This window comes from Octopus bimaculoides, chromosome 29, assembly GCF_001194135.2.
Source record: "Octopus bimaculoides isolate UCB-OBI-ISO-001 chromosome 29, ASM119413v2, whole genome shotgun sequence".
NCBI classification, from domain to species: domain Eukaryota; kingdom Metazoa; phylum Mollusca; class Cephalopoda; order Octopoda; family Octopodidae; genus Octopus; species Octopus bimaculoides.
In genome coordinates, this window is record NC_069009.1 from 537,794 (window position 1) to 554,947 (window position 17,154).

At 36.7% G+C, this 17,154-nt stretch overlaps 4 protein-coding genes and 1 pseudogene across 6 annotated transcripts in view; 4 read left to right on the forward strand and 1 right to left on the reverse strand.

Annotated features, from left to right (window-relative positions):
• The window catches only part of LOC106880333 (zinc finger protein 135), a 5,649-nt gene extending 3,514 nt beyond the window's left edge, over positions 1-2,135 (reverse strand). The window contains exon 1 of one of the 2 annotated variants that reach the window (XM_052978017.1): positions 1,870-2,135. The gene's annotated coding sequence lies outside the window, so the exon portion shown is untranslated. Of the gene's footprint in view, positions 1-369; positions 475-1,869 lie in introns of those variants that run through there. The other variant, XM_014930211.2, reaches the window with a different exon arrangement.
• LOC106880332 (zinc finger protein 665-like) overlaps positions 1-17,154 on the forward strand; it is a 55,538-nt pseudogene that overhangs the window by 9,492 nt on the left and 28,892 nt on the right.
• LOC106880325 (zinc finger protein 91) lies at positions 1,150-5,578 on the forward strand. The gene is made up of 2 exons (XM_052978008.1): positions 1,150-1,556; positions 2,695-5,578. The coding sequence occupies exon 2, from the start codon at positions 3,109-3,111 to the stop codon at positions 5,272-5,274; it is 2,166 nt and encodes a 721-aa protein (XP_052833968.1). The 5' UTR covers positions 1,150-1,556; positions 2,695-3,108; the 3' UTR covers positions 5,275-5,578.
• LOC106880326 (zinc finger protein 665-like) overlaps positions 7,566-17,154 on the forward strand; it is a 13,414-nt gene continuing 3,825 nt past the window's right edge. Inside the window, exons 1-2 of one of the 2 annotated variants that reach the window (XM_052978013.1) lie at positions 7,566-7,741; positions 8,990-11,948. In XM_052978013.1, coding sequence (XP_052833973.1) covers positions 9,301-10,785 — 1,485 coding nt within the window. In that variant the 5' untranslated portion in view covers positions 7,566-7,741; positions 8,990-9,300 and the 3' untranslated portion in view covers positions 10,786-11,948. Of the gene's footprint in view, positions 7,742-7,792; positions 8,085-8,989; positions 11,949-17,154 lie in introns of those variants that run through there. The other variant, XM_052978014.1, reaches the window with a different exon arrangement.
• Positions 11,955-17,154, forward strand: part of LOC128251256 (zinc finger protein 836-like) — an 8,193-nt gene continuing 2,993 nt past the window's right edge. The window contains exons 1-2 of the mRNA XM_052978032.1: positions 11,955-12,742; positions 14,048-14,969. Coding sequence (XP_052833992.1) covers positions 14,249-14,969 — 721 coding nt within the window. The 5' untranslated portion in view covers positions 11,955-12,742; positions 14,048-14,248. The remainder of the gene's footprint in view (positions 12,743-14,047; positions 14,970-17,154) is intronic.

The window sequence follows — 17,154 nt, forward strand, 5'->3', positions numbered from 1 at the left end:
ATATATATATATATATATATATATATATAAATTTAGTAAATGGAGTAAAACGTATATGTTAAATGAATTCTTTTAATAATAATAATATATATACGTGTGTGTGTGTGTATGTTTGTTTGTCGCCCCAGCGTCGCTTGACAACCGATGCTGGTGTGTTTGCGTCCCCGTAACTTAGCGGTTCGGCAAAAAGGAGAACGATAGAATAAGTACTAGGCTTGCAAAGAATAAGCTCTGGGGGTCGATCTGGTTGACTATAAAGGCCTTGCTCCAGCATGGCCGCAGCCAAGTGACTGAAACGAAGTAAAAGAGTAAATTATACACTACCTGTTATCACGTTTACGGCCTTAAAGTAAATCTTTGTCAACTTACCGTATTCAGATATAAACAGCGACTCAGTGATCGGTAATTAAATGCACTAATTAATAATTTAGTTGCAGTTAGAAGTGTTGTAGAAGCTACATGACAAGCCTGACGAGTCAGTGCTGCCATCTATTGCAGAATAGAAGAAATACAATGATGTAAAGGGAAACAAATTCTACAGCATTTCAAAAAACGGTCCAAGTAAACTATTATACGACGTCGAGGGTTCCAGCCTTTATTTCCAAAATATACATGATTCCAAATGACAGAACAAGTGGGAGTTGATGGAATATCATGTTTTCTATTACAATCTGGTTTTGTTTCCACTCATTACTCTACTCTCATTGGTCCATGTAGTTCGACATTCTTCCTTGGCTCTCCGTCGCTTAACGACGTCGAGGGTTCCAGTTGATCCGTTCAACGGAACAGCCTGCTCGTGAAATTATCGTGCAAGTGGCTGAGCACTCCACAGACACGTGTACCCTTAACGTTGTTCTCGGGGATATTCAGCGTGACACAGTGTGACAAGGCTGACCCTTTGAATTACAGGCACACCAGAAACAGGAAGTAAGAGTGAGAGAAAGTTGTGGTGGAAGAGTACAGCAGGGTTCGCCACCATCCCCTGCCGGAGCATCGTGGAGCTTTTAGGTGTTTTCGCTCAATAAACACTCACAACGCCCGGTTTGGGAATCGAAACTGCGATCCTATGACCGCGAGTCCGCTGCCCTAACCACTGGGCCATTGCGCCTCCACTCTCACAGAATGAAACAAAGTACAACACTGAAATGAATCCAACCAGTTAGTAGAGCCATCTATTGGAGAATTTAAAAATATACAATCATATAAAGGGAAGAACTGCTACAACACTTGAAACACGTACCATTTAAATAATGAATTAAGGTTTTTAATTACTGGTCACTGAGTTGCTGATTGTATCTGAATACGATAAATTAACAATGATATACTTTAAGGTGATAATGGTTAGAACGATAATAATGTAATAGCCATTTTCTCGTCTTAAATAATAACTTCTAAACTGAAATATCGATCTGTTGCTTACGAAAACGTATGATCGAATATTACATGTGATATAAATGAGAGTAACGTAGCATAATTAGTAAAATTGAGAGGAAAACGATTAGAGACTACCACATTAATTAATGCTGGCCTGTTGTTTATGAAGCACTGATAAAACGGTAAGTTGACAAACGTTTACTTTAAGGTTATATTGATATTAGTAATGATGTTGATGGTTTCAAATTTTGGCCCAGGGCGAGCAGGAAGTCGATTACATGGAACCCAGCATTTAATGAGAAGCAAAGTCGAACTCGCTCCTATTTGAATTCATGATTTTCTGCCGAGGTGTACTCTGCCTTTCATTCCTTTACGGATGAATACAATAACAATAATGGTAATCTTTTCTAATTTAGGCACAAGGCCTGACATTTGGCGGAAGGGAATAAATCAGTTACATGTATCCTAGTGCTCTACAGCTTTGTAGTTATTTACCTCGAAAGGTGAAGTGGACCTCGGTGGAGTTTGAACTTCCAGAGTAAAGACGGACGAATTGATGTTAGGCGTTTTGTCCGGCTTGCTAACGCTTCTGGCAGTAAATAATAGAATTATATAATAAACCCTTCGAAGTTACGGTAATCATGTAAAAGCTGGTAAGACACAGGACTGCACCAAGCATGACTGTCTGCTTTGGCAGGGTTTCTACGGCTGGATGACAATTGATGTTGTTTAATTTACAGGAGTGGCTGTGTGGTAAGTAGCTTGCTTACCAACCACATGGTTCCGGGTTTAGTCCCACTGCGTGGCACCTTGGGCAAGTGTCTTCTACTATAGCCTCGGGCCGACCAAAGCCTTCTGAGTGGATTTGGTAGACGGAAACTGAAAGAAGCCCGTCGTATATATGTATATATATATATGTATATATATATATATGTATGTGTGTTTGTGTGTCTCCCTCCACCATCGCTTGACAACCGATGCTGGTGTGTTTACGTCCCCGTAACTTAGCGGTTCGGCAAAAAGAGACCTATAGAATAAGTACTAGGCTTACAAAGAATAAGTCCTGGGGTCGATTTCCTTGACTAAAGACGGTGCTCCAGCATGGCCGCAGTCAAATGACTGAAACAAGTAAAAGAGAATGTTGAATTACGATGTTGTAAGTATTTAGAGAAATGTAGAAATGCTTCATCTATATACAGAATGTAAAACTTTCAGTGCCTCAATGGATTCTGACCCATGCAAATGGATGACATTTGCAATGTTGAATTACTATGTCTTTTAAGGATTCTCTTTATCTTACTGCTTCTTTTCGTATTTCAGAATATCACACCATGTTGGCGTAAAAGAAATTTCTTCATTCAGATGTGTGTCTGATATTTTTATTGATGTTCATCGATTAAAAGAAGAGCATACATTTATAAGCCACATTCATCAATACATCAAGCTCTTTATATAAATAAAGTCTTCGACAATTGATGGGAAAGTATTTCTTCTGGACAATGCAAATTAACAGCAACATTTACTTGTCTTCACTGTCTGGAATGTAAAGGCGATGATCAATTTACAGGTTAATTAACATTTAATAATTTTACAAAAGATTATATCTTCTGTTTTAGATTTTAAATGAGATCACTGATGAAAGAAATATAACATTAAATTATTCTCTGACAATTGTGACACAACTTAACACAAACATTCATAGAAATGAAAAAAACACTATCATTGTGATATGGTATGACAAATTATTCTCTCATAATGAATAATTTAGATAAACCAAAAAATACTGATGCAGGAGTGAGGCCATATCATTCTCATATCCATGGTAAATCATTTTCTGAAAATGATGTTTTAACTAGTCAACAAAGTACTCACTCAGGAGAGAAACCATATCACTGTGATGTCTGTGGTAAATCATTCTCTGAAAATGGTACCTTGACTCGTCATATGCGTACACATACAGGAGAGAAGCCATATCGTTGTGATATCTGTGGTAAATCATTCTCTCGAAGTGGTGCCGTGACTACACACAAACGTACACATACAGGAGAGAAGCCATATCATTGTGATATCTGTGGTAAATCATTCTCTCAAAGTTATACCTTGACTACACACAAACGTACACATACAGGAGAGAAGCCATATCATTGCAATATATGTGGTAAATCATTCTCTGAAAGTGGTCACTTGGCTAAACACAAACCTATACATACAGGAGAGAAGCCATATCATTGCAGTATCTGTGGTCAATCATTTTCTAGAAGTAGTCATTTGACTAATCATATACTTATTCATACTGGGGAAAAACCATATCAGTGTGATATCTGTGGTAAATCATTTACTAAGAATAGCTCTTTAACTAGTCACAAACGTATACACACAGGAGAGAAGCCATATCATTGTAACATCTGTGGTAAATCATTTTCTGAAAATAGCAAACTGACTCGTCATAAACATATCCATACTGGGGAAAAACCATATCAGTGTGATATCTGTGATAAGTCATTCTCTCAATTTAATGAATTAACTCGTCACAAACGTGTTCACACTGGTAAGAAGCCATATCACTGTAACATTTGTGGTAAATCATTTTCTGTTAGATGTAGCTTAACTACACACAAGCATACACATTCAGAAGAGAAGCCATACCATTGTGATATCTGTGGTAAATCATTCTCTGTTAGATTTAGCTTAACTATACACAAACATACACATACAGGAGAGAGGCCATACCATTGTGATATCTGTGGTAAATCAATATCTCGAAAGAGTAACGTAAATAAACACAAACGTACTCATACAGGAGAGAAGCCATATCATTGTGATATCTGTGGTAACTCATTCTCTGAGACATCTTCCTTAACTAAACACAGACGTACACACACAGGAGAGAAACCATATCAGTGTGATATCTGTGGTAAATCATTTTCTGAAAAGAGTAATGAAACTAGACACAAACGTACTCATACAGGAGAGAAACCATACCATTGTGATATTTGTGGTAACTCATATTCTGGAGGATCTTCTTTAACTCAACACAGACGTACACACACAGGAGAGAAGCCATATCAGTGTGATATCTGTGGTAAATCATTTTCTGAAAGTAATACCATAAATAAACACAAATGTACTCATACAGGAGTGAGGCCATACCATTGCGATGTCTGTGGTAAATCATTTTCTAAAAATGCTAATTTGACTACTCACAAATTCATTCATACAGGGCAAAAACCATATGACTGTGATACCTGTGGTAAATCATTCTCTGAAAGATCTTCCTTAACTAAGCACAGCCATACACATACGGTAGAGAAGCCATATCAGTGTGATATCTGCGGTAAATCATTCTCTCTAAATAATCGTTTGAATATTCATAAACGCATTCATACTGGGGAAAAACCATATCATTGTGATATCTGTGGTAAATCATTTACTAAGAAAAGCACTTTAACTTGTCACAAACGTCTTCATACAGGAGAGAAGCCATATCATTGTAATATCTGTGGCAAATGTTTCACTCAAAATGGTGAGTTGATTAAACACAAGCTTACACATACAGGAGAGAAAGCATTTCATTGTAATATCTGTGGTAAATCATTTTCTGAAAATAGCAAACTGACTCGTCATAAACGTATCCATATTGGGGAAAAACGATATCAGTGTGATATCTGTAGTAAATCATTTTCTCATAATGGTACTTTAACCTGTCACAAACGTATTCATACTGGAGAAAAACCATATCAGTGTGATATCTGTGGTAAATCATTTTCTAAGAATAGCACTTTAACTAGTCACAAACGTATTCATACAGGAGAGAAACCATATCATTGTGATATCTGTGGTAAATCATTCTCTCAAAACGGTCACTTAAGTAGACATTTGACTAATCATACACAAGTGTAACATTATTAATATCAAAATTTATTACAACAGGACAATTATGAATATTTTGTTTGCTAAAAGACAAGGATTTTCCCTTTTAAGCTTAACGTTATTAACTTCAAGTTCATGAATGGCAATATGAAATTGATGAATATCAACCTTAATATCATGTCGTCGTCGTCGTTTAACGTCCGCTTTATATATGGAAATATATTAACAGAGCAATGACTTTGATTTCTGAAGATGATTGTGCTGAATTTTGGAGAAATTTGTTCTGAGAGAATAAAAGAATGGGAATAATGAATAAAAGTTTTAAGTGACATTGCTTTTGTCTTTGTTGTTTTCATTATCATCATCCATTTTCTTTGCAGGTATGGGTAGGATGTGACATGAGTGCTGCCCCAGGTTCCACTCATATTTGGCTTGGTTTCTTTGGCTGTTTGCCCTTCAGATACATGGCGTATTTTATAAATATGCCTGTTCAAGCATTGTAGTAGCATGAAACTAATAGTAGCCCTTCCGGTTGTGTATTTAATTTGATATGCATATGTGTGTGTGTGTGTGAACACGCTGTATACATTTCTTGTATTTTTAGCATATTTTTATATGGGGCAGAAGCATGGACTCCCTTCTACAGAGAAATAAAAAGTATCTTGAAATTTTTCAAACATGGTGTTTGCACATCATCATCATCGTTTAACGTCCGCTTTCCATGCTAGCATGGGTTGGATGATTTGACTGAGGACTGGTGAAACCAGATGGCTACACCAGGCTCCAATCTGATTTGGCAGAGTTTCTACAGTTGGATGCCCTTCCTAATGCCAACCACTCCGAGTGTAGTGGGTGCTTTTATGTGTCACCCGCACAAAGGCCAATCAGGCGGTACTGGCAACGGCCACGCTAAAAAAATGGTGCATTTTATGTGCCACCCGCACAAGAGCCAGTCCAGGGGCACTGGCAACGATCTCACATATGCAACGAAATGGCAAGGTAAGACATTAAGTGTAAAAATCTTAGGAAAATGTGATATCTCCAGTATCCAAAGCATGTTGATGAGAATTTAGTTCAGATGGAGAGGACATGTTTTTCAAATGGGAAATGACTGCATTCCAAAAATTCTTTTATCGACTCCGAAAGGATGAAAGGCAAAGTTTACCTCAGTAGAATTTGAACTCAGAACACAAAGATGGATGAAAAACTTCTAAGCATTTTGCCTGGTGCAGTCAAAATCATGCTAGCCTGCCACATTAATAACACCAACAAGATTAAGCAGAATTATTATATCCTACGTTTTTTAAGTTAGTTGGATGTGAATTGAAAGAGATTTAGCTGTTGTTTCAAGCAGCTACACAGACACTCCTTATTTGGTTCTTGATGGAATGACCCAACAGACTGAACTACACTAACACCCAGCTTGTGGATTGGGAGTTGATGAGTTCAGATCTGTTTGCAAGTGTTTCGTTAAATTGTTGCACAGGACACCTTATCCTGTATTTTCTTTATTTCTTTGCCCGACTGCTCCCTTTTCTTAACCCCCCCCCTTTTAGTATTCAGATTACTCTATCAAATGCAATGCTTATATGGTGTGCTTGAGAAGACCTGACAAGCCAAGTGAGACCGTAACCATGGCTTTTGCCAGTGCTGTTTAACCAGCCCATTTAAGAGTACCCTTCAATCATTGGACAATAAACAATGTTTGCAAAGACCTGTTGAGACAAGTGAAATTGGTGATGTGGTCGATGATAGTACCGCCTGATTGGCACCCATGCCAGTGGAACATTAAAAGCACCATTGGAGCGTGATCATTGCCAGGCCCACTGACTGTTTCTCGTGCCAGTGGCACGTAAAGAAGTACCATTTGTGTGCGGCCTAACTGGTCCTCATGCTGGTTGCACGTAAAAACACCCACTACACTCTTGGAGTGGTTGGCGTTAGGAAGGGCATCCAGCTGTAGAAACATTGCCAGATCAGACTGGAAACTTCAGCAGCCTTGTGGTGTGCCAGCCCTCAGTCAAATTGTCCAACCCATGCCAGCATGGGAAGCGGACGTTAACCGATGAGGATGAGGTATATATATACATAAATATATGAATATATATATGTGTGTGCGTGTGTGCATATATATATATATATATATATAAAGTATTTATTGACCTTTCTCTTTTAAAAATCGACACGAACTTTCCAGGCTTTAAAAAAAAAACCCCAGTTCTGAGGTGGATTCATTAAACTAAAAGTTCTCCACAGCTGTGCTGCAGCATGGCCACAGTCAAATGACTGAAACAAGTAAAAGAGTGAATGTTCGGATGAAACCGAGAGAGAAATAATTAGGCAAAGAAAACCAATGAAGCGAATTCAGCCAGTAAGTAGCGCCATCATGTGGAGAATCGGGGAAATTTAATCGTTTAAAGGGGAATAACTTCTATAGCAGTGGAAAAGTTGTATATTAATGGTGAATTACTATCGGGCACTGACATATAAGAATACGGTAAGTTGACAAAGATTTATTTTAAGGCTGTAATGATTAGATATAGATATATATATATGTGTTAGAAGTATAATTTCCTATTTGATGTTCGTAAAATCATAGAGATCCAAGAAGTTTATTTTCATAAAATATTTAGTAATGATAAGTGGACCACAATACGAACAACGAGTAAAAAGTGAGAAAAATATCGAGTTATTTTGAATAGAGGTTCGCCCTTGGACACATTTGAAAATTGTTCGACAATCCACGGCGAGTACACCAAGCAAAACAAGTAGCTGAATGTGAGAAGAAAGATCAAACCAGTGTCGTAATTGTATAGCTTTCATTGATTATCTGCTGAGCTGTAAGTATTTCGTTGGAATTCACAATAAAACGGGGAGCTGGAGGGTGTCTCCGCAAGACATACTAATAGAGACGAAATGAAATTTAAACTAAAACAAATTCGATTTTACGAAGATCAAATACGAAATAATGAATAATAATGTTGAATGGGGAAATATATTTCCTTGTCTTTTACAATTATATATATATATATACATCATCATCATCTTTTAACGTCTGCTTTCCATGCTAGCATGGGTTGAACGATTTGACTGAGGACTGGTGAACCAGATGGCTACACAAGGCTCCAATCTGATTTGGCAGAGTTTCTACAGTTGGGTGCTTTTACGTGCCACCAGCACGAAGGCCAGTCAGGCGGTACTGGCAACAGCCACGCTCAAGATGGTGTATTTTATGTGCCACCTGCACAGGAGCCAGTCCAGTGGCACTGGCAACGATCTCGTTCGAATGTCTTTACACGTGCCACCGGCACAAGTGCCAGGAAGGCGACGCTGGGCACAGGTGCCATCACAATTTCGCTTTCGCTTGCCCCAACAGGTCTTCGCAAGCTGAGTTTAGTGTCCAATGAAGGAGACGACGTTGGAATGGGTGCCAATCGTCATATATTTATATATATTCTCAATATAAAATAGTGTTCATTTAAACACAAGAGAAAACTGCCTTCAAGAAGCAGTTTTTACCACTGAATAGTCACAAATCTATTACAGACATGATGAGAAAATATATCAGTGAACCATAATAATTTCTTACCTCTACTGGGTCAGAACAAGTAAAATCTGCCTCCATAAACTGTGAACCATGCAAGCCTTGAAACTATGAGAATATTGTTGTTGTAATACTTGCTATGTTGATTTACTGTTTTGTTCTATTTCCTCAATATCTTAAGGTTTTCTTGTATTATTTCAGAATATCACATCATGTTGGTATAAAAGAAATTTCTTACATCGGATGTGCATTTGATATTTTTATCAACTTACATTGAGTAAAAGGAAGACAATATATTTATAAGGAGCATTCATCAATAAATCAACTTCTTTATATAAATTCAATCTATGACAAACAATGCTGAAATATTTCTTCTGTAAAATGGAATTAACAGCTACATTTTTTCATCTGTGCTATCTAGAAGGTTAATTTACCGGTTAATTAAGCTTAGATAACGTTACAAAGGAGTTGACAATTTACATTGCTGTTTTAGATAATAATTAACATCACAGATGAAAGAAACAGCAGAAAATTATTCCTTGGAAATAGTAGATCAACTGGACACAAACTTATTCATAGAAATGACAAATTCTTCTCCTATAATGAATAATTTAACTAAACCAAAAAACCCTGATACAGGAGAGATGCCATATCACTGTAATATCTGTGGCAAAACATTCTCTCAAAGGATTTACTTGACTAAACACAAGCGTACACATACAGGAGAGAAGCCGTATCATTGCAACATCTGTGGTCAATCGTTTTCTGAATCTTGTAACTTGAAAACACATAAACGTGTTCACACAGGTGAGAAGCCATATCACTGTAACATTTGTGGTAAATCATTTTCTGTTAGATGTAGCTTAACTACACACAAGCATACACATTCAGAAGAGAAGCCATACCATTGTGATATCTGTGGTAAATCATTCATTAAAAATTGTAATTTGAATACTCACAGATTCAGTCATACAGGCCTAAAGCCATATCACTGTGATATCTGTGGTAAATCATTCTCTGTTAGATTTAGCTTAACTATACACAAACATACACATACAGGAGAGAGGCCATACCATTGTGATATCTGTGGTAACTCATTCTCTGAAAGACATTCCTTAACTAAACACAGACGTACACACACAGGAGAGAAGCCATATCAGTGTGATGTCTGTGGTAAATCCTTCTCTGTTAGATTTCACTTAACTAGACACAAACATATACATACAGGAGAGAAGCCATACCATTGCGATATCTGTGGTAAATCATTTTCTCAAAATGGTAGTTTGACTACTCACAAATTCATTCATACAGGGCAAAAACCATATCACTGTGATACCTGTGGTAAATCATTCACTGAAAGATCTTCCTTAACTAAACACAGACGTACACATACAGGAGAGAAGCCATATCAGTGTGATATCTGCGGTAAAAGCTTTTCCTACACCAGTCACTTGAAAACGCACAAACGTATTCATACAGGTGAGAAGCCATATCATTGTGATACCTGTGGTAAAACATTCTCTGAAAGATATTCCTTAACTAAACACAGCCGTACACATACGGGAGAGAAGCCATATCAGTGTGATATCTGTGGTAAACAATTATGTGATGCCAGTTATTTGAAAAGGCACAAACGTATTCATACAGGTGAGAAGCCGTATCACTGTGATATCTGTGGTAAATCATTTTCTCAAAATAGTATCATAAATAAACACAAACGTACTCATACAGGAGAGAAACCATATCAGTGTGATATCTGTGGTAAATCATTCTCTTGTAATAGTCACTTGACTAATCACAAACGCATTCATACAGGAGAGAGGCCATATCACTGTGATATCTGTGGTAAATCATTTCCTCAAACCAGTGCCTTGACTAGACACAAACGGACACATACAAGAGAGAAGCCATATCACTGTGATACCTGTGGTGAATCATTTCTGCAAATGAGTGCCTTAACTAAACACAAACTGATACATACTGAAGAGAAGCCATAACATTGCAAATCTGTGGTAATTCAGTTTCTGAAAATGGTGTTTTAACTATACACAAACATGTTTATACAAGAGAGGAACTATGTCATGGTCATATCTGTGGTAACTCATTCCCTCATAGACCTAACTTAAACGTACATAAATGCATTCCTACATGAGCAAAGCCATGTTAGTGTGACATTTATGGCAAATCATTTTCTCAAAAAAGCCACATCCATACACATGTGGGTGTTCACCGAACAGGTCTAGCTGCATCAGTGTCAAAGTTTATTACATCAACAATTAAGACTATTCTGTCTGCTAAAAGTCAAGGATTTTTTTTTCCATCATCAGCTTTTTTACTGTCAATGTGAACCTGAAGTTGTCGTGATCTGTAAACATATCGACTCTGAAATAACTTGATTACTGAATGAATATGCCTGCTCTTGGATTTTGAGGAATTTGTTAATAAAGAATAAGGAATAAAAAGTTATACTGTAACCATTTTGTGTTTGTTTTGTTATTCTATATCTAAACACTGACTCCTCTATACCTTAAATCTCTCAACTGGCACAAATCACACTCCTTCAATACTATTTTCTCCACTGCCAATTGTGGGAATTTTTGTTTTGCTAGGCACTTGGTTAATCTGTCAGTGCTGTTGTCAAATAAAAAGCACTGGTGCTAGGAAGACAGCAGTAGTGCTGGTGCCATGTAAAGAGATTTTGGTGCTAGTCCCATGGTGCTATGTAATGAGCACAGGTGCTGATGCCAGGTAAAAACAACTAGCAATTGTACCATGTGAAAAAACTTCTACAAGTGAGGTTGCCTTTTAGAAAGCTCTGGTGATGGTACCACACACAATGGGAAATTCGAGAGAGAGAAACCCTATCGATTAAAATAACTATTCTGAGCATTCCTACTTAAACGGGTAACGTTTTGTAGTAGAATATATGAATACACTTTATTCAAATAACTTGGTAGAAATTTGAAAAAACTTCAATCTGAAGCTATTGACGAAATGGGACAAATGCAGCCAGTCAGCAGAGCCATCTATTGGAGAATTGGCGGAATACAATCATATAAAGGGAAATAACCTCCACAACACTTCAACCTCGTACCATTGGAAATATTAATTACGGTGATTAAATTACCAGTCATTTGATCGTTGTTTATATCTGAATACGGTAAGTCGGCAAACATTGACTTTGATGTTAATAATGCTACTGATAACGATGTAAATAATAGAATTATGTTCACCTCTAGGTGAAACATAGGGAAACATATTTGCTTGTTTTATTTGTTTCCTATGAAATCCTATGACCGACTGTTACATGTGATATAAAGTCAGTTATTTTATGAAATGAGAGTAAAGCGGCGCAATTAATTAGTAGAATGAAAGGAAACCGATTGAAGAAAACCACATTAATTAATGTTGTCCTGTTGGGTTTTATTTAAGCAAAGCGGTCCAGGCGCGCGCACTCGCACGCGCAAATCCGCGCTAGATAGTCGCGACTAGTCGATCCTACAACGACCATCTAGCGCAAATGCGCAAAACATGTATGAGGGTTTTTTTTTTATTTTTAAACAAAGCAAATAAATTTTCTTTTTTTGAATCTTCCCCATCTTACTCTTAAAACGTCGTTTTACGTTCTTCCAGGGTGTATTTTGGTGTCACATCTATTTCAGTAATCCCATTGTACGCACTTCAACAATCAGAATTGGTTTCATAAAGTTTTTTAATAAGTGGAAGAAGAGTTTCAGAAGAACGGTCAGGTACAAACACTAAAAACCTATTCTAATCCTCTCTATCCCATCCTCCGTTGTATTTGCACATCATAGATTCATCTGTTTCTACGATGTGCCCAAGTCCACCAATTTGGTAGGGGTTACGCAAAAGATAGTTACTTGTACTGATACCATTGAACAACCAGTAGATTTTGAAAGACCGACTTTTTAATGGACTCTTCACCAAAAACAGGTAGTGTATAATTTATTTACTTTGTTTAAAAAAAATTATTTACTTTGTTTAGAAAAGTAGTCGTAGGATCGACTAGGCACGACTCGCTATTGCGGATGCGCGAGTGCGGACACTGGGCTCCACTCTTCTTGAATAGTACCGTTCTGTTGTTTATGAGACATTGATAAAACGGTCAGTTGAGAAGGATTTGCTCTTAGGTTATATTAATAATTGGATTGATTTCAAACTTTGTCCCAGGGCCAGCAATCTTTGATGCGAGCGGAATGTCGGTTAAAGAGAACCCAGATTTTCTTGAATGAAATAAAAGACAAAGTTGACCTCGGCCGTTTTTGAACTGAGGACTTAGAATACTTTCTGGGTTAATAAAATGATGATGATGATAATGTTGTGTACTTTAGGCACACGGTTTGAAATTTGGCGGGAGGGCGTTAGTCCTGCCACCATGGACTCCGGTGCTCTACTGCTTCTTATTGTATCAATTCCGAAAGGGGCAGACAAAGACGACCTTGATGGAATTTGAACTGTAAGAGCCAGTATACTGTCGGATTTTGTGAGCCCTTCGAAGTTACAATAATCATATTGAAGTGAAAACACAGAACAACGTTGGAAGAATATACTTCGTTGTGTTAGATCTGTTTTAAAAACACTCCGGAATTGAGTGTTGCATGTGATCATAAAGTATATAGATAAAAGATTTGGTGGATTAACGGTAGTTCCAAAATGTTAGGTGTACTTTAAATTTAATAAGTGTTTAACTGAACTAGGGAGATCACTTATGGTTGTCAGATCAACTGTTCTAGTTACCTACGGATCACGATGAGTTAAATTTAAGCAGATAATAATGTGTCTTCGTGCAACAGCTCTGCGAAATTTTTATGTTGTATAAATCTTTTTTCTGTTTTGGTTTTCTCTTACAACAAAGGTGTTTGACTCGAGCAAAAAAAAAAAACAAAAAAATAGTGCAATAGATGTACAACAACATGTAGTAAACGAATATGAAAAGAGAAATTAAATTTTGTGACCGGGTGTTAACGTTGAGTTTTCGGATCCTGTGAAATGATGATTGTGGAACACCCCACACGCATGTGTGCGTGTACACGTGCACGCACACATATATAAACTCGAACATCAGATGAAATGGGCATGTGTGAGAGAAAGAGAAGGGCGGGGGTTGTGTATTTGTGTATACATTCATATATAAGAATTTTGGGCTGTGTGCCTAGAGTAGAAAAAAATATTTCCAAAGTTGAATTACTATGTCATTTAACTGTCTTCTTTATCTGACTGTTTCTTTTTCTATTTCAGAATATTACATCCTGTTCACAAGAAAGAAATTACATCGTTCAGATGTGCCATTGATATTTTTATCAACTTTTATTGACTACAGAAAGATGATATATTTATAAGGAGCATTCATCAATACATCAACCTCTTTATATAAAACATATTCAGAGAAATGTAAAAGACTCTTTCATTGTTATATGTACAATAAGTTATTCTCTCATAATGAATCATTTAACCAAACGCAAAAACCCTGATGCAGCAGAGAAACCATATCACTGTAATACCTGTGGTAAATCATTCTCTCAAAGTGGTCACTTGACTATACACAAGCGTACACATACAGGAGAGAAGCCATATCATTGTAATATCTGTGGTAAATCATTCCCTGAAAGTGGTGCCTTGACTAAACACAAACTTACACATACAGGAGAGAAGCCATATCATTGTGACACTTGTGGTAAATCATTCTCTACGAATAGTCAACTGATTTGTCACAAGCGTATTCATACTGGAGAAAAGCCATATCATTGTGATATCTGTGGTAAATCATTCTCTCAGAGTGGGGACTTGACTAGACACAAATATACACATACTGGAGAGAAGCCATATCATTGTGATATTTGTGGTAAATCATTCCCGGAAAAGAAACATTTGACTCGTCACAAATATATTCATACTGGAGGAAAACCATATCATTGTGATATCTGTGGTAAATCATTTCCTGAAAGTAGTGACTTGAATAAACACAAGCATACACATACAGGAGAGAAGCCATATCATTGTGATATTTGTGGTAAATCATTCTCTGAAAATAGTAATTTGATTCGTCACAAACGTATTCATACTGGAGAGAAGCCATATAATTGTGATATTTGTGGTAAATCATTCTCTACAAATAATTATTTGACTTGTCACAAGCATATTCATACAGGAGAAAAACCATATCATTGTGATATCTGTGATAAATCATTCTCTCGAAGTGGAGATTTGACTAAACACAAACATACACATACAGGAGAGAAGCCATATCATTGTGATATTTGTGGTAACTCATTTTCTTCCAGTAGTCATTTGAGTCGTCACAAACGTATTCATACTGGAGAAAAACCATATTATTGTGCTATTTGTGGTAAATCGTTTTCTCGAAATAGCATTTTAACTTGTCACAAAAGTATTCATACAGGAGAGAATCCATACCATTGTGATATCTGTGGTAAATCATTCTTCTATAATAGTCAGTTGACTTATCATATACGTATTCATACTGAAGGAAAACCACATCAGTGTGATATCTGTGGTGAATCATTTTTTAGAAATAGCGGTTTAACTAGTCACAAACGTGTTCATACAGGAGAGAAGCCATATCATTGTGATGTGTGCGGTAAATCATTCACTCAAAGTGGTACCTTAACTAAACACAAGTGGACGCATACAAAAAAGAAGCCATAATATTCCAATACCTGTGCTAATTATTTTTGGGAAAAGTTTGTCAATGTGACATCTGTGGTAAACCATTCTCCCCAAAAAAACGCACATGCATTCACATTTAGGTATTCACAAGTGTAAGTGAATCAAAGGCAATGTTTATAAAACAATTAATTTTATTTTTCCTGCTAAAAGACTTTTTTTTTCCTCATCATCAAATTTGTCATCCGTAAAAATATTGACTATGAGATAACTTGATTACTGAAAATTCCTGCGGTTGAATTTTGAGGAATTTCTTAAAAAAGAATAATGAATAAAAAGTTAGACTAAACATTTTGTGTTTTGTTAATCTATATCTAGACACTGACTCCTCTATACTTTAAATTTCTCAACTGGCACAAGTCTCATTCTTTAAATACTGATTCCGTCACTCCCAGTTGTACGTTTTTTTTGTCTTGCAAGGTTCTTGGAGATCATGTCAGTGCTATTTTCATAGCAAAAGCACTGGTGCTGGTGCCATGTAAGGAGACGTGCTGCTTTTGTCATGTAAAAGGCCTTGGTGCTGGACTCTTATAAAAAGCACTGGTTATGACGCTATGTGAAGAGCACAGGTGTTGGTGCCAGATAAAAGCACTGGTGACGGTATCACATGAAAAGCTATACTTTGGGTGGTTCCCACGTTAAAAGCACCGGTGCTGATGGCTCGTAAAAACACCTAATGCACTCTGTAAATTGTTTGGTATTAGGAAGTTCTTCCTGAACTAGAAACCATGCTGAAACAGACAATTGATGTGAGAAACCCTGTCAATTAAAATAACTATTCTGAGCCTGGTTACTACTTTAGTGGCTAATGTTTTGTAGTAGAATATAGGAATACACTTTGTTCAAGTAACTTAGTGGAAATTTGAAAATACTTCAATGTAAAGCTATTGACGAAATGGGACAAAGGCAGCCAGTCAGCAGAGCCATCTATTGGAGAATTGGTGGAATACAATCATATGAAGGGAAATAACCTCTACAACACTTCAACCTCGTACCGTGGAAAATATTAATCACGGTTATTAATTACCAGTCGCTTCATCGTCTTAAATAATGATTTCCAAACTGAAATGTTGATTTGTTTCCTATGAAATCGTATGACCGACTGTTAAATGTGATATAAAGTCAGTTATTTTATAAAATGAGAGTAAAGCGGCGCAATTAATTAGTAGAATGAAAGGAAACCGATTGAAGAATACCGCATTAATTAATGTTGTCCTGTTGTTAATGAGATACTGATAAAAGAGGTAAGTCGACAAGGATTTGCTCTTAAGTTATATTAATAATAATAATGATAATGGTATAACTACGGATTTCGGTGAGACTAAAGTGTTTGACCCGAGCAAAAGAAAGAAAGAAAAAATAATAATGTGTAGTACATGAATATGAAAAAAAAAAAAAAAAATGCGCGGCGAAAGAGAGGCTAATCGGAAAATTCACATCGGGGATGTTCCGAGTTTTCTCACCACTTCCCCGTTCGTCGGCGAAATTTCTTTTTCTTCATATTCGTTTACTACACATTATTTTACACCTAGTATAGTATTTTTTTATTTCAATTTTTTTTTTTTTTTGACGGGCGTGAATGGGGTGCGGACTCGGATAATTCACGCTATCCAGTAACTCCACTTCGAAACCCGGTCACAAAAATGAAAAAAAAAAAAAAA